At 41.4% G+C, this 15739-nt stretch overlaps 3 protein-coding genes across 15 annotated transcripts in view; all 3 read left to right on the forward strand.

Annotated features, from left to right (window-relative positions):
• si:dkey-237i9.1 (SEC14-like protein 1) overlaps window positions 1-8982 on the forward strand; it is a 36623-nt gene extending 27641 nt beyond the window's left edge. For 3 of the 5 annotated variants that reach the window (XM_076885245.1, XM_076885247.1, XM_012918643.5), the window contains 5 exons: window positions 21-155; window positions 1429-1680; window positions 1778-1956; window positions 2355-2381; window positions 4482-8982. In XM_076885245.1, the coding sequence (XP_076741360.1) occupies window positions 21-155; window positions 1429-1680; window positions 1778-1956; window positions 2355-2381; window positions 4482-4587 (699 nt within the window). In that variant the 3' untranslated portion in view covers window positions 4588-8982. The remainder of the gene's footprint in view (window positions 1-20; window positions 156-1428; window positions 1681-1777; window positions 1957-2354; window positions 2382-4481) is intronic. The other 2 variants (XM_076885246.1, XM_004538785.6) reach the window with 1 other exon arrangement.
• Window positions 8983-10752: 1770 nt separating this feature from the next.
• anapc11 (APC11 anaphase promoting complex subunit 11 homolog (yeast)) lies at window positions 10753-13582 on the forward strand. Its single transcript, XM_004538784.5, has 3 exons — window positions 10753-10938; window positions 11047-11164; window positions 12618-13582. Exons 2-3 carry the CDS (start codon window positions 11056-11058, stop codon window positions 12761-12763), a joined length of 255 nt encoding a protein of 84 aa, XP_004538841.1. The 5' UTR covers window positions 10753-10938; window positions 11047-11055; the 3' UTR covers window positions 12764-13582.
• Window positions 13583-14155: 573 nt separating this feature from the next.
• LOC101473359 (endonuclease V) overlaps window positions 14156-15739 on the forward strand; it is a 78051-nt gene continuing 76467 nt past the window's right edge. For all 9 annotated transcript variants that reach the window (XR_013099041.1, XM_004538779.4, XM_004538781.4 and 6 more), the window contains exons 1-2: window positions 14156-14305; window positions 15457-15628. Coding sequence is in view for 8 of the 9 variants with exons in the window: in XM_004538779.4 (XP_004538836.1) it covers window positions 14262-14305; window positions 15457-15628 (216 nt within the window). In the remaining variant the exon portion in view is untranslated. The remainder of the gene's footprint in view (window positions 14306-15456; window positions 15629-15739) is intronic.

Consider the following 15739-nt stretch of genomic DNA (forward strand, 5'->3'; position numbering starts at 1 on the left):
GTGTGCTTTTTTCTTTGCAGTGTGAGGTACCGGAGGGTGGCCTGGTTCCCAAGTCCATGTACCGCACAGCCGAGGAGGTCGAGAACGAGGACATCCGTCTGTGGACTGAGATGATCTATCAAAGCGCCAGCATCTTCAAAGGAGCTCCGCATGAGGTGAGGCTGAATGCACGGAAAGTAAAAGAAAACGATGGAAGGCCTGTGTAGCTCTGATATGAATAGTAGGTCAGGACAACAGAGAACTGCACAGTGCCTCTGATGGAGGTGTTGTGAAACTTTCTGCCACCTAGTGGTTGTAACTTGTTAAACGCATCTTAGGTAAATTCTGAATTCAGACGACGAACACATGTAGCGTGACTTTGAAATATAATCTGCCTGCAGTGATGTGGCGTAACCTCGTGTTGCATGATTTATACCAAAGGGACACTGTCAAACATAATCACCCAGCTGGAAAGGGCTTTGCTTTTTATCTTAATGGTCTCAGACCGTCACGCAAATGAACCATTTTATTTCACTGCTTTTGGTAACTGAGTTCTCTAGTTTGCTGTTTACCTGAAGTTTGTATATGGAAAGTCATTTATAGCCTTTTGAGACCCAGACTATTCATGCATGTCCTCTGTAGTGGACACACAAACTGTTTTTTGTTTTCTCTGTTCTCAAGAGGATGTAGTATTTTTCTAAGCTTGATGTTTCAAGTTGCTTTTAGACTACAAGCCCTTAGGGGTCCTTGGGGACTAGTAAAGCGCTATATAAATACAGGCCATTTACCATTTTACAAGCCAGTTTCCTCCTAGTAGCAAATTTGATCTTAATCTCAGCAGTCACCGGGCCTAAAAACTGCATTCATATGTCATATGTTTTAGATACTTCTCTTTCCCCTCTTGAAGTGATACCATTTTCCCACATATTTGAGTACATACATATTTTACATATGTGCACAGAGATTAATGGATGCTAACAGCATCAAAACTAGTGCTTATACCAGGGTGTCCAACTCCAGGCCTCAAGGGCCGGTGTCCTCCAGGTTTTAGATATCACATTGGGTCAACACACCGGAATCAAATGATTAGTTCATTACCAGCCCTCTGTAGAGCTTTAAGATGTTGAGGAGGTAATTTAGCCATTTAAATCAGTTGTGTTGGGTCAAGGACACATCTAAAACCTGCAGGACACCAGCACTTGAGCCCTGGAGTTATTATTATTATTATTATTATTATTATTATTATCATTATCATAAGTGTGGTGTCCTGGGGTTGGACACCTCTGGCCTAGATCATCAAAAGTGACAGGTAAAGAGTTATTTTCCCACACGTCTTCACAGCCGTACTTCTTTTTGCAATCAGTCGATTCACTTTTAATGCCAAAAACATCATCTTATACAGCCCATGCACTTTATGTAAACCTGCTTAATATCTTCCACCCCCATCAGATTGTGATCGAGATCATCGATGCCTCCTCGGTTATTACCTGGGATTTCGATGTGTGCAAAGGCGACATTGTTTTCAACATCTACCACTCAAAGCGAGCTCCGCAAGTACCACGCAAAGATACCCTGGGAGCCCACGGCATCACCTCCCCAGGAGGCAACAACGTGCAGCTCATTGACAAGTCCTGGACGCTGGGTCAGGATTACAGCATGGTCGAGTCTCCGCTCACCTGCAAGGAGGGCGAGAGTGTGCAGGTTGGTTTATGATCGTGAACTTTTGATGTCTTCTTGGATCATTGTTACTTCTACAGATCCTCATTTTTGCTTGTTTGTACTTTGAATCCTTCCTCAGGGTTCCCACATAACGAGGTGGCCGGGTTTCTACATCCTCCAGTGGAAGTTCCACAACATGGCGGCCTGCTCGGCCACCAACCTGCCCAGAGTGGATGACGTGCTGGCCACCCTCCAGGTCTCCTCACACAAGTGTAAAGTCATGTACTACACTGAGGTGTTGGGCTCTGAGGACTTCAGGTTAGTGTGTGGGTGAACGATGGAGACATTTATATGCGTCTGTGATGTGTAAATATGTCATGTATTCATATTTTTGCTGTTTTGATAAGGTTTTTATTTTAGACATCATCCATTTATTACTGCTCATTTTCACTCCTGTCTTCTTTCAGTTTTCCCTCTCTACAATCCTCCACATAGTGCCACGTATGACATTTGGTACTTGAATGAATGAAATCTTTAATGTTGCTAAGATGACTGAAATGCCTTTGGAGTATAATGAGTTTTCCAGACCCACAGTTTTGAGATGAGGATACTGTTCCCTTGCTTGAAGACGACTTTAATCAAGCTTTTTCTTTCCAATCCACTCCTGTTCTATCGCTCACAACCCCCTCCTCCTGCTCTGTCTTCTTCCTGTGAAGAACGGCTTGCTGTGATGTGCAGAGTTTGTAAGTGGCTCGGTGTTTGCCCCTTTTTCTTTAGCACTAGCTCATCATCATCGCTGCTTTTGGCTGCTAATCTGAGTGCCCTTCTCCTTCCCTCCCTCCATGGCAGTCTTGCTTCTGATGCTGCAAAGAGATGCTAATTTGCATCTGTTCTTGCTTATGACTTTTGTTAGCGTTGGCTAACAGGATGTTGTTGCTTTCTTCACACTGAGGAAAGAATCCGGTGCAACCTGCTGGCATTAATCACCCTGCTTGCATAACTAAAACTCTCAGGATTACTTGATTTGGTTAACTTCAGCAAACAGCCGCCCAACTGACACGCACATACACACTGTCATTTTCTGACTTGTATTTGCTTTTCTTCACTCATCACATTGCACTACCAGCTCAGTCTCACTTTGCTTTCAGTGCACATGCTGCTTCAGTTTATTTTATCTTCAAAAACAGACTTGGCGTGATCATCTAACTCATACTAGTAGTTTTTAACAAGATGTTTTGATAAAGGTTGATATTTACACTTCTGAGTATGTGAAATGCCTTCTTGAGTGAAGTAAATGTAGAATTTAGGGCAATATTTCTTCCCATGTCTGTAATGTATAATACATGCCATAACAGTAAGTCTCTACCTTTTTATGGCTCCTTATATTGTAGAGTTGGGAGTTAAAGGGTTCCTGTGAACTAAAGTCATCCTCGTTAAAGCTGCTCTTTTTATTCATTTTTAATTCTCTGGTGAGTCCCTCAGACTTATCTAGGTCTGTTTCAATTACTTAGGATGGGTTATTACGGTTAACAGTTAAAAGGAATCAAAAATGAATAACATTTATGCAAGTTGAGGTACCGCGGGTCATAATCATCCATAACCATTTTTATGGAGGATTTAATAACTTCATACAAAATGGATGAGGTTAATAAAAGTGCCATGTGTCATATTTTGTAAATTATTTTAATTTGGCTTCATACAAGCCAACCTTTTGAATGTATTCAGGCACATATTAAACCAAGACATTGGTTTTGTCAATGCACATAGTAATTTTATATTGCATCCATATAAATCCAAAACCAGTCTACCTACTACATGGGAATTAATACCTAAAGCAGGGCTGCCCAATCCCGGTCCTCGAGAGCTACCGTCCTGCAGCTTTTAGATGCATCCCTACTCCAACACAGCTGAATCAAATGGTTTGATTACCTCTTCAGCATGCCATCGTGTTTGGCAAAGGCCTGATAACAAGCCATTCATTTGATTCAGCTGTGTTGGAGTAGGGATGCATCTAAAAGCTGCAGGACGGTAGCTCTCGAGGACCGGGATTGGGCACCCCTGACCTAAAGTTTCTTTTATTCATTCAAAAGTAATAAAAGAAAAATGGTGCCTCATGCTTTGCCACAGGAAGCCTCATTGAAGTGGCCGGTTTCGCTCATTTCCAGCTGCATATTTTATTTTTAGATTTTGCTAGAGTAGCTTGTAGGATACGGTTTAGTTTTGTTTACCTTATACTGGGCCTTGCTGCTCCTCCCACTTTCAAGCAGCTTTGTTCTGATTGGTGCCTTTTGTAAACAGACAGTTTGAACAGCACGTGGGTGTGGCTTCTGTGCCTGAGATGACTGCTAACATTACAGTGTCTCGAGCTTCCAGGGATTGTTATATGGACCTCTCTTATTGGAAAATGTTGCCATATTTAACATGAACATCCACCCCCAAAACTTTTTTAACACAGATATGACAGGAAATGGTAAAAGAACAATGGATCCCCTATAAGTGGCTCCTGCCTTTAACGAAATGCCCTGACCTTTGGTTTTTTTTGTTTTGTTGTTGTTTTTATTCATTATAAAATTAAAAACAGTGGCTGGTGTAAAACCGTTCCCTGAGTTGTTGCAGCCTGTGGCAGGGCCTGTATGTTGTAGGGTCCAGAGTGATTCTCCCTCCTTTAGGTTTGCTCTGACCGCATGGTTCTGCATCATGAGCACGGGTCATGCACGCATAGTGCGCTCAGTTAGTGCCAAGCAGTCTTAAGGCTGCACAGGTGTCGTGTACACATGAAATTAGCTGAAGTGTGAGTTTTGTGTGCATTCACGTGTTCACCGCATGTTTGTTTCTTCTCTCAGGGGGTCGATGACCAGCTTGGAGTCGAGCCACAGCGGCTTCTCTCAGCTTAGCGCCGCCACCACCAACTCCAACCAATCCCAGTCCAGCTCCATGATCTCCAGGTAGAAACTGGTGTCAGAGGACTTCAATTCCCCAAACCCACGTCCCCCCTCCACTGCCCATACCGTCAACACGGACGCCAACTTTTCCTATCCCCATACCCTTAAACCATCATCTTTGGACTCTGTTCCTATTGCACAGCCAGTCTCTGTGGAACTGATGCATGCTTGCACAAACGGAAGACAAAGAATTAAAAAAAATTCTGAGGCAAAAAGAAACTAAATGTACAATTTAAAGGGCTGATTTTTGCACAAAGGGTCATATATTTTCCATGCCTGGCATCTCAACTGGGCAGCAGTTTGAATAAGACCATCAGCAGAATGTTTTGTGCACGATGGAGCGGATAAAGGCCAGGAGGTGAGGAGTGGTGCCTTTCAGGCACCAGAAGCTGACAGAAAGCAATATTCTCATCCTACGGAACAGGATGACGACACTGGAGGCGCTGTTACATATATGCATTTACACGTGCACACACATACACAGTACCGAGGCGACGCATACCTCATTCATGTGCGTCTGCTGATAAAGACTGGATGAGCTGTTACATACGAACGCCACTCGGGCACAAACGCACACGAGAACGTTTGACATGGAAAAAAGTTGACAGTGTTTGCCATATTGTTACTGGAGGGTTTATTGTCTCTGGGGAGCTGTATATAGGTCAAATGTGGGTGGGGTGAACATCTAATAGATCTGGGTCAAATAAGATCAGCTGTCTGTATCACAACAGTACAGGTGTCAGTGACTTCGGCAATTGACAGGTAAAATCTTCCCGGCGTGCTCCTGTGGCTGAGTTGAGCTTTCTGACACTCATTGCATTGCTGTACAGGTTGCATCACATCTTTTGAATATTTGACCCAGATCTGACGCTTAGCAAAGTAAATCCACTAGAAGCAATAACACAAGTTTGACTTTCTACTGTGTGAAATATTTCTATTTAACGTGAAAATGTATGAGGAGAATAATTTACGGTGGCCCCAAGGTGCAAAACGCAGTAACAAAAGTAAAAATGCTACATTTCAGAAAACAGGATGACAAACCTTATACCAGTAACATTTCTGAAAACGGGACATTTGATGCATTTTTTTTTTTTTGAATTGGCAGAACCAAAGTACCTGATGTTACAGTGATGTCATTTCCTGTTTCAGTAATACTTTCAGAGGTTTGACATGAATTTAAAGTTTGAAAGGATGGAATAAAAAAGTTGATAAAGGACATTCAGAAATGAGTATTATGAGAGTCAAAGACTTCAACTATCAAAGCGATGTAGGCCCAGTGCTGAATAACCAAAGATAAAAAGGCAGCACTCACAATACTTCAGGCGTAAGTTGACAGATCCCACATTTTCTGAGTCATTCCTGTCATGTGACTAAACTTGACTCATGTTTGACATGATTGGTAAAGGTGACTTATTCCTGAGGTCTTGTGCGAGTGCTACCTTTTTGTCTTTGGTTATACAACACAGAGGCCGTACTTTGCTTAAGAAATGTTTGCGCTCTGGCTACAGTCCTAACCAGCATGCACACGCCGCCCTGTTATCTCGGTGTGTTTTCAGGGTTTGCAAGGACATTTTAAAGTCGCGTCAAAAAGTACATCATGATTGTCCTTTGACTTTGGTTCGGGTATTTCAAAAACAATGTCTTTACCTCGTCTTGTGCAGTGAAATGTTGTCTTTTTCTTTTTAAGTCTGCTTTGCACCGCTGGGCCAACGTCATCACTGGTGCAGATTGCAGATGAACTTTTTCTTGCGTACAGGCGCACAGACGGGCAAACTCGAGTCGGTAAACGGCTGAATTCTGTGGCACCACCGTTTCTCGTCTACAGACTTTTTGTCAGGAGTGAAACAAAAATAATTTGCCAGATTTTCTCCTCGACACGTGCTCTGTCCTCGTAGTAAGGGATGCACTGACTGTGAAATACTAGGCCGTAATCCAGCACTGATACTGACATTTTTTTTTTTTTTTTTAGTCTTTATATTGTTTTTTTTGTTCCAGGTGAAAGAAAAAGAAAAAAAAACTTTATTTAAAAAAAAAATGCATGTGTTTTAGCTCTTCATGGAACAGTTTTTGAACATTTAGCCAGCGCAAAAGTCAGTAATGCCATCTTATCAGCTGATACTTGGCTGATTCATCGGTGCATCCCTACCTCATGCTTTGAAAATATATGTATAAAAATAATCTTAACGTGGAACGGCTGCAGTTCGTTTGCTTTCTGTCGAGCGTCTGCACATTTGAGGAACTCAAGTTAAATGAAGCAGTCAAGGAAATGCCTTGTCACTGATTGGTGAATGTGCTACTGATTGGTTAGCAAGCGCCAGCCAATGAAATGCCTGAATTTGGATGGTTGTGGTGAATTGGGCGGAACTGCCATCATTACGTTTCCAGAGTGATGTAGATTTCAGTGTGCTTTAGGGGTGAATGTTTCTTTTCGTGATTTATCATTTGACGGCGCGCCAGTAGACCACATTGATACTGTACAAGTGCTAGTGTTGGTTTGTTTGTGTTTTGGAGACACTTGATGGGTGAAGTCACGTGGTGATTGGGTTTACGGATCTCTTATTTAAGATTTAAGATATAGCCATTTTAAGAGCCATGTGTCAATAAATAATACCATTTTAGCCTTTGTAAGCATCACTTAGTCACCACTGTAACAGACAAGCGATCGTGAGTCAAATGAACATTTCATTTTCTTTTTTAAACGTGTTCTATTTGGTTTATGAGCATTGATGACTTCGCACAGATCAGACTCCCCGTCGAGGGCAGAAATGTTCAACTTTGCCAAGAGTCATTGGGTGCTGTTGCCATGGTTACACAGTGCAGCTGACAACAACGGCAAAAAAATAAAAGCGGGGGGTTTTTCCTCATAGATATATACACACAGATGCCACACTGGTTGTTGCTCCTCACTGTAATGACTCCACGCAGCACCACGTTGCTCGGGGGGAGCACACATCTGCACACGATCACGGATTGTTGTACCTCGCTGAATTTTCCACAGATTTTCGAGCAGTGTTTATGATACATGTGCTGAAACGGTTAATAATGCTTAAAATAACGTTACAGTCCGGCAGCTGCTTCTTTGTGACACTCTGCTGTAAAAAGCAACAGGATTACTCCATCACTTTAACGTGTCTACTGTCCCGTCAAAGTCTGACTTGAAAAGAGAGCTGCAGATGAGCCAGTGTTGGTCTTTCTCTCACTCCTGCAGTCTGTCTTTATTCTGTGGGACTCTTTAAACAAAACAAGTCCCACCTAAAGCAGCTCTGTAGGTTTCTGTAGCTACAGTTCAGGTATAGGTCACATGGGTTTCTAGAGTCTTTCTAGAGCATGTTGGAGCTCTCGGACCGAATATCAGATCAAATATTTAATGATAAATAAAATACGAATCTCCTTTTCTTTAGCTGGTATATGACAGTGTTAGCTTGGGACTACTTTTTAGTATACCAAATTAAAGACATTCGTAACGGTAAAACAAGTTCTCGTCTGTGGAAAGTTTTAGCATTTCTTTCAGTGAAACATCAAAAAGAAGCACAAAAATTTGGCGTTATTTATAGGACTGGATGACAGGAAATGCTCAGAGCTCGTGAGCAAGACAGCTGTGGCATCTGTGTTCATATGTGTTTTCCCTCCTATGGAAAAAAGGAAAAAAAAAAAAAGGACCTTGCCTGTTTTTGATACACAAAACTGCTTTTTTTTTTTTTTTTTAATAGTTACTGGTTAACTTGTGGTATCTACATGTCATTAACTGCAATAACATGAATTGTTTTACTGAGTGGCCCTCTTCGTGATGAGGGCTACGGGTGTGTGATGGGGTAAAGGGGTGAATGTTAATTACAGTGGGGGGAGGAAGATGCCTGTAAAATGTGTTTCTCCACTCTTCTCTCGGCACACTTGACTTCACCTGGTTATTCCTTCAGGCGATTTGATCTTCATCTCTTCACAGGTTTGACTGATGAGGCAACAGTTCAAACCTGACTACTGCTTTATATTCCTTTTACTACTCTCACACTTTCACACTCCAGTTTTGTGTGTAGATCTTAGAAAGCAGAGTGGACCTTTTTCTTTTTTTTAAATTGAAGCTGTAGGCATAAATAAGTGTGCTCAGATGGGATGGGTTTTCATTTCCATTTCAGTTAATTCTCTTGAACACAAGAAGTTTAACCTGCTTCTCTGACTTTAGCTGTTGGAGGGTGAGCGCCTCTCACCAACATCTCACTGAAAAATGAGGGCTATAACTGTCTGTCGTGACTGTTCATCACATTCGTCAGTCTCTCTGCTCCGTGTTCATCTTTGCATATCTTCTCTTTACCTTTGTGTGAGATATTGTGTAAAAAAGGATGTTTGGATTAATGAGAAAATGGTGGCTTTACATTTTTCAGCATTAAACTTGAATTATAAGAAACTGCAGACTCCTGTCACGCTTTTTTACGTTCTGTATCAAAATGTTTTCATTGCCTAGAACTAAAAATTGCTTTCCCATTCCTTGCAATCATCTGTTAGTGACATGGTTAATCTGTGAATTTACAAATACGGGCCTCATGCTGCATCTCCAGCTCCACTAATGATCAAAGGTTCTCTGCACTGAGTGACCTGCATTTCATCACTGACAGTTCATCATCTCAGATTCTGTAAAATGGAAAATTAACGTCATCACGTGGTGCTTGTTTCCTTTAATGTAAAAATAATGTTAGAAAAAACAGAAACGGATACATAAGATTTTAACAAGATGAAGGAATAGAAAGTGTAGCACACAAAAATGTCCTGGAGAAGGAAGACCAGATGTGCTGTAAGTGTGAGCATCACCTCAGCACATTGGATTGCAGACCAACTGCATCTAGTGGACATCTAGCATTACAATTGCTTTTAAAGAAAACAAAACTAAATGGAGACGCGTCAAGGTTTTCATGTGTGTTCGCATATTTGTCCTCAGCTTGCTCTTAGCCCATGACTACACATACATCATACCAACACCACTGTCACATTTGCTAATAATGGCACGATAGCAGGTGACGAGTTCAACCTCTGACTGTGTGATGTTGTCACAATAATCTGGACTTAAACCCAGTAAAAAGCAGAGAAGCAATGTAGCCTTTAGAAAACTGAAGCATACTGAGCACTTTGCTTCAGGCGTACAGGTGGAGGAAGTGGAGAGCTTTAAGTTCCTTGGTGTGCACATCCTGGTCAATCTCACCCACACCACACATATCTCCCATCGGGTGGGGAAAGGCTTTACATCCTTAGGAAGTTAAAGATCATCTCTCATCACCTGCTGACCAGCTTCTCTCAGTCAACAACAGCGGGCCTCGTCATCTAGTGCTGCATGGTGTGGTTCATCACAAACAGAAAAGACCTGCATGGGTGGTTCCAGACGTGTGACACTATCGCTCGGTGAGATTTACACAGGATGAGTGCCAAAAAAAAAAAGAGCCACCTGTAAGTTTAATGGATTCATCATCTACATCACCTGAAGCGATGCCACAGTCCTCTGGAAATAGAGCTCAATCAGAAGCAGAACTCACAGATTACAAATGACAAAACAGCTTCTTCAAACAGGCAGTCAAATACATCCCCCCTCTTCTTCTCCTATTCTACCGCAATAAGCCCCTACCCCAAGAACTACAAGTGCATTAACCCCTGTCCCTCTCATTCTTCATTTTTTGCACTGTATATTATAATCATCATCCACTATTATTTTGCATATATTACCTCACTGTTTGTATCTTTATATTTTCATATTAATGCTCTTGTCTGTTTTGATGTTGCCGCGAAAACTAGTTGTTTTAAACATTAACAATAAGGATTTATTTATTAATTTCCAAATGTGCTGCTTTTATGTGCACATTACAGATTTATTGTTGTACAAGTGTTCATCCTGCAAATCTTTCAATTTCAATTCTGTTTAGCCCCTTAAAAAATAATTGTTATTATTTCTTATATTATAGAAAATATCAGATTGCCTCAAATGTTCAATGATAGAATAAAGGTTCATTAAAATAACTATGTTTGTCAAAAAAAAATAAGCAGTTGTAAACATTAGAATGACACCATCACCTTTTCAGATCTGGCAGGAGCTCCTTTGTGTTACTTACCTGGTGATGTGAGGATTGTTCTCTTCAAAAACAGATCTTTGGTGCTCTTATTTTGAGGTTTTCCCCCAAACTGACTGTAGAGGGCAGCATGTCCCATCCCAGGATACAGCCTGGCGGTCTTTCAGCAGAAGAAGAAGAAACTATTTTTGCCCGGGTTGCTAAAACATCACTTTTATGTTATAGACGTCGATCAAACCAGCGCTAAATGATTTGTTTTTTGCTAACCTAACGAGTGTGAGATACCTGAAGGAGACGGTGGTCGCTTCCTTGTAAGTAAGAACGTGTTGCTGAACATTAATATTCAGAGATCGTGTGTCAACATTAGCCATCGTGCTAGCATTAGCGGCTCCGGTGTGATGCGTTTGTGCTCCTGTCAGATCCGCAGGATGAAGGTGAAAATCAAACAGTGGAACGGGGTTGCCTCCTGGCTCTGGGTGGCCAACGATGACAACTGTGGGATCTGCAGGATGGCCTTTAACGGCTGCTGTCCTGACTGTGAGTATCAGAGCTAATAACATAGCACTAAGTAACGAGTGGCTGCATTAAAGATGCAAACATAACAAAACAAGATTGTTCTTTGGTGGGTTTGCTTCTAATACATATAACGCTTTATGTATTATCCGACCGACAATATGCCAAATTTATCCTGGCCCTCCTGTTTATACAAAGTAAGTAGTGAGAACGGTGGCAGAGACGGGCAAAAAAATCACCACTCTACAAAAAAACGCTTCTACAAGCTGTGGAACAATTTTAGAAAAATGTTCTTCAAGATAAAATTGCAATGCCTCAGAATATCGCATCGTCTACAGCACATAATATCTGTGTGAAGGGGTTATGGGCAAAAATCAATATTGGATACCTGTGATCATTGGGCTGTACTGCATTTAAAAACAGACCCGATTCTGTCATGGAAATCACTGCAAGGGCTCAATAACATTTCCAGAAATCACTGTCAGTGAAGACAGTTTTACCACAAATATCCACAAATCCAGGTTTGTGTCATCCAAAGAGCAAACTGTATGTGAACATGATCAACGATGATGATGATCATCATCAACATCTCCTCCGGGCTCATTCAAAATGAACTGAGGGGAAGTAGAAAACCTGTTCATAGGTCAGATGAATTGAAATTGTCTTTTGGAAAACATGGTCACCACATCCTCTGGACTAAAGAGGAGAGGAACCTTCCTAGTTGTTAACAGCACAGATGCTGTTGACACGGTAGCATGGAGGAAAAGGTGTCGCTTAGAGGCGACTGAAAGAAATTGATTTTGGATATCTGTGGGTGAAATTAGCTTCTTGTGTTGTCTGGGCTCAGCCTTACGGACAGGATGAGCACTTTAGTCAGGAGACGCTCAAAGCAGAACCTCAGCTGCTCTAGATCGAAAGGAGACAGTTGAGGTTGTTCTGGTGGTGTTTCAGGCATGTCCAACTGGGAGGGGGCCCCGAGTTACGATGAAGAGCTTGACTGTATCACTGATAAGTGGTGGTGGAAAATGGATTGATGGCCGCTCCAGTGACCCATCTTGGAGATCAACTCCAGCTGCAGTATCTTGTGGTATTGCCCGTAGGTTCTTTAGGTTGATATTGAAGAGCGCCACAACAGCAGCTAGGCCTGTGAGCCACTCACTGGAGAAAAGGCAACACGGGAAAGGTCACAGGTAGCTGATTAACAGCAACTGAACTTTCAAAATAAGAGCAAATGCCTAAATTGATCGGGGATGGCACTGCTCACACAAATGGATGAAATGAGTTCTTAAATATACTTAAGTGGTCTGTGTGGGGAAACACTTGTATCCTCTTTTAGTATTACAAGAGGATATCTGCTAATCAGCAACTGAATGCAAAATCCTGCCCAGTCTCTCTAATGTGTGTTTTTGTTTGTTTGTTTGTTTGTTTGTTTGTTTGTTTGTTTGTTTGTTTGTTTGTTTGTTTGTTTGTTTTGCAGGCAAAGTGCCTGGGGATGACTGCCCGCTGGTCTGGGGTCAGTGCTCCCACTGTTTCCACATGCACTGCATCCTGAAGTGGCTGAACTCACAGCAGGTCCAGCAGCAGTGCCCCATGTGCCGGCAGGAGTGGAAGTTCAAGGAGTGAACCTGTGGAGGCGTCGCTGCCACAGAGACGAAAGGCTCGCTCGCAGACTTTTATGTAGACTGTAAATAAATCTGTGTTGGTACTTCTACTAATGCAGAACACACGCTGAATATGTTTTACTGTAGTGGATTTGTGATTAAATTAAATAAGAAAAAAAATGCGTTGTATTGAGTTTGTCTTGGAGGTCTGGCTGATTATTTCCTTGGATCGTGACGTTTATGACTTTGATTTCATGGCAGCTCCACACTGATGTATTATTTCTTGTTTGTTTGTTTGTGTAGCTTTTCATATTTCAACCTGTCTGGATAAAAATGGACAAAAAATTTACAAGGTTATCAAAACAATGCTACTTAAATATCTTCTATTCAATTTATCCCTTAACTCTTGAATGTCTCCACAAACTAACATAAATTGTTTAAGTAAGGTCTTAAATAACTTAAATAACTTCAGTGCTCTTTAACAATTATTTTCTAATTCTGCACATCTAATGGAGCCATATAGACCATTCTTCCAGAACATATCCTCTTATTTACTGACACACTGGGGTTGGAGACATGTTTCCTGTAGATGAGCTTAGATCTGGGGACAATGAAGGCCGTAGCAGATGATTCACATGATTTTCATCCTCATCAAACTATACAGTGACCTCTGCTGTGCTGCGGTGGGAGATGACTCCCATCCGGATCCAGTTGTTTTATCAAGAACAAAGGTCCAACATGATCACTGTGTAATGATTTGTACTGACTGTTCCTTCCAGTGCTTTTTATTTCACCCCTCATTTAAGAGCCCATATATTTTTTCATCAATGATTAATAAAATGTTTGTACTGAAAAATTACAGTCAGTCATTCTAGATTTGCTCCATATTCTCACCTGGCTAAAGTAATTTAGTTTTATATTTTAGCTTTTGTCCTGTTTTTTTTTTTTTTAAGTTTAGTTTCACGTAGTAACTAGAGAAATTTTTCAAATACCACATTTTGTGGAGGACGTGAACATGTCATGTAGTCATCATTTTTAGTTTCAGCTGGTTTTAGTTTCTATTTTAATTGCAGTTAACTGTAATAACCTCAGTCCATGACCATCCTGCATGGCGTCTGAGGTGGTAAAAGGCAAAATCACTTTTAACTTCAGGGATATTAATCTGTTCAGTTAGGAAACGGAAGCTATTGCGAGTCCAACTGCAAACCTGCTGTCTCAAGTATGTGGAGAAGGTACCGGAAGACAGCCGAACAGGGAACCTCTGAACTGCCACATGAGGAGCCATATTTCGGACCTTAACACATCCTGCTGCATGCGGTGTGAGCAGAAACCTGATGTAGTTAACAGTTTAAACCACTAGGTGGCAGCATTTACCGGGATAGTCCCAGTGACCCCGCCCTCAATGTCGCGTCAGCAGTACGGAAGTAAACAGCCTGCTCCCTGCTGCTGTCAGTTGGTGTTTTCTTTTCTTAAAAACAGTAATTTCACAGCTGGTCGTGTCTTCATTAGCAGGCTGACAGATGTCCGCTTCTCCCGCAGAAGATCTGCTCCAGCAGTGGGAAAGGTCAGAGTGCTGTTCTGTCTCAGCTACTCACAGCACACCTTAAATACGACCCAGTTTTTATTCTGCAGTTAAGTCCATTAGACTTGTTTTGCTCCAAACGTTGCTGATTCTTTATCTTCAAAGTTTTCCAAAGTGTCCCATCCAGAAGAAGTCAGCTTCAGTGGATGGTGAAATACCAAAACAGCACCAGTGCCGTAGAGTGTAATCATATTAGGCTTTATAATCGTTTAACGCAAGGATACAGTTATAACGACCTCATCCATATTTTGGGATCCTAAAATGATAAAAATTCAGCTTCAAGAGTGATGATATCTTAAAATACCAGAGGTCTCTATTCTTTAAAAATACATATTTTCAGTATTTTCATTACCATTATTTAATTTCATCATGATTGTATTTATTTCCTGTTTATATTCTTCTTTTCTCTCTGTGTCTCTGTATCTTTAAGAACTCAGTGTTTGTTCATCCTACATTAGAGCAGCAGTAATTGTTTGACAGTAAATGGTTTTCTCACCTGTCTTACTAAAGTTTGTAAAAATGTCGTTTGTCAGTAAAAAGCAGCGACTGTGCTGACAGATGCTGCTGTGCAGGGGATGCAATTTCTGTCAGGGCCAACTGCTTTGGCACGACACAGGCAGCTCTTGGAGCTGAGCCACCTCCACACCTCATCAGCCTTTCATTGATTTACTTGTTTGTAAAGACAAGACCAATGATATCATCATGTTAGTCTGTATCATGTCCTGATGTCTCTGATTAATGTGAGCGTGTGGAGCTCCTGCTGTCCTGCAGAGAGACACAATTACAACATTTACAGATATTTACATTTCAACAGTACAATACAATCAGCTGACTGATTCTTCTTTTAGACATTATTAAAAATTCACGATGTGAATGTCACTGGTTTTGAAAGCTCTCGAGATAAGCCCTTGTTTTGAATAATTAAATTAGTTGCAGTTCTACAAACCACAGCAGGAGGCGAACCACCTGGGTTCATCAAGCCACTGTGAGAGTTTCAGATTTGTTGCTGTTAACAGCCCTTTTGTCTGCTATAGACTTTACATGCCGGCCTCATATTTTTTCATGAAGTAATTGCCAGCGAGTGTGTTTATATTTGTTTGTGTTTATGTTTATATATTTGTTTCCCGATGCAGTGAGCAGGCACGTCTGAGGCAGCAGGTGCTGGAGGACGACACAGAGGACTGGCAGAGGAGCCCAGACTTTTCAGGTCTGGAGCGAGTTGGTGGGGTGGACCTCTCCTTCATCAAAGGGGATGACGTCAATGCCTGTGCCCAGCTTGTGGTACTCAGCTACCCAGATCTGCAGGTGAGCTACAGAGATAAAATAACCCTGTAATGCCAAATATATCATATTTCATAAAACATTAGTGTTATTTTATAACCCTAACCCCCTTTATATGTTTTTGTTTGTTTAAGA

The sequence above is a fragment of the Maylandia zebra genome, linkage group LG6, assembly GCF_041146795.1.
Source record: "Maylandia zebra isolate NMK-2024a linkage group LG6, Mzebra_GT3a, whole genome shotgun sequence".
Taxonomy (NCBI): Eukaryota; Metazoa; Chordata; class Actinopteri; order Cichliformes; family Cichlidae; genus Maylandia; species Maylandia zebra.

Excerpts from the sequence above, each read along its gene's own strand:
- anapc11 (XM_004538784.5), top strand. The coding sequence starts at position 11,056 with ATGAAGGTGAAAATCAAACAGTGGAACGGGGTTGCCTCCTGGCTCTGG. Across the intron at positions 11,165-12,617 it reads TAACGGCTGCTGTCCTGACT|GCAAAGTGCCTGGGGATGAC; the intron begins GTGAGTATCAGA and ends TTTGTTTTGCAG.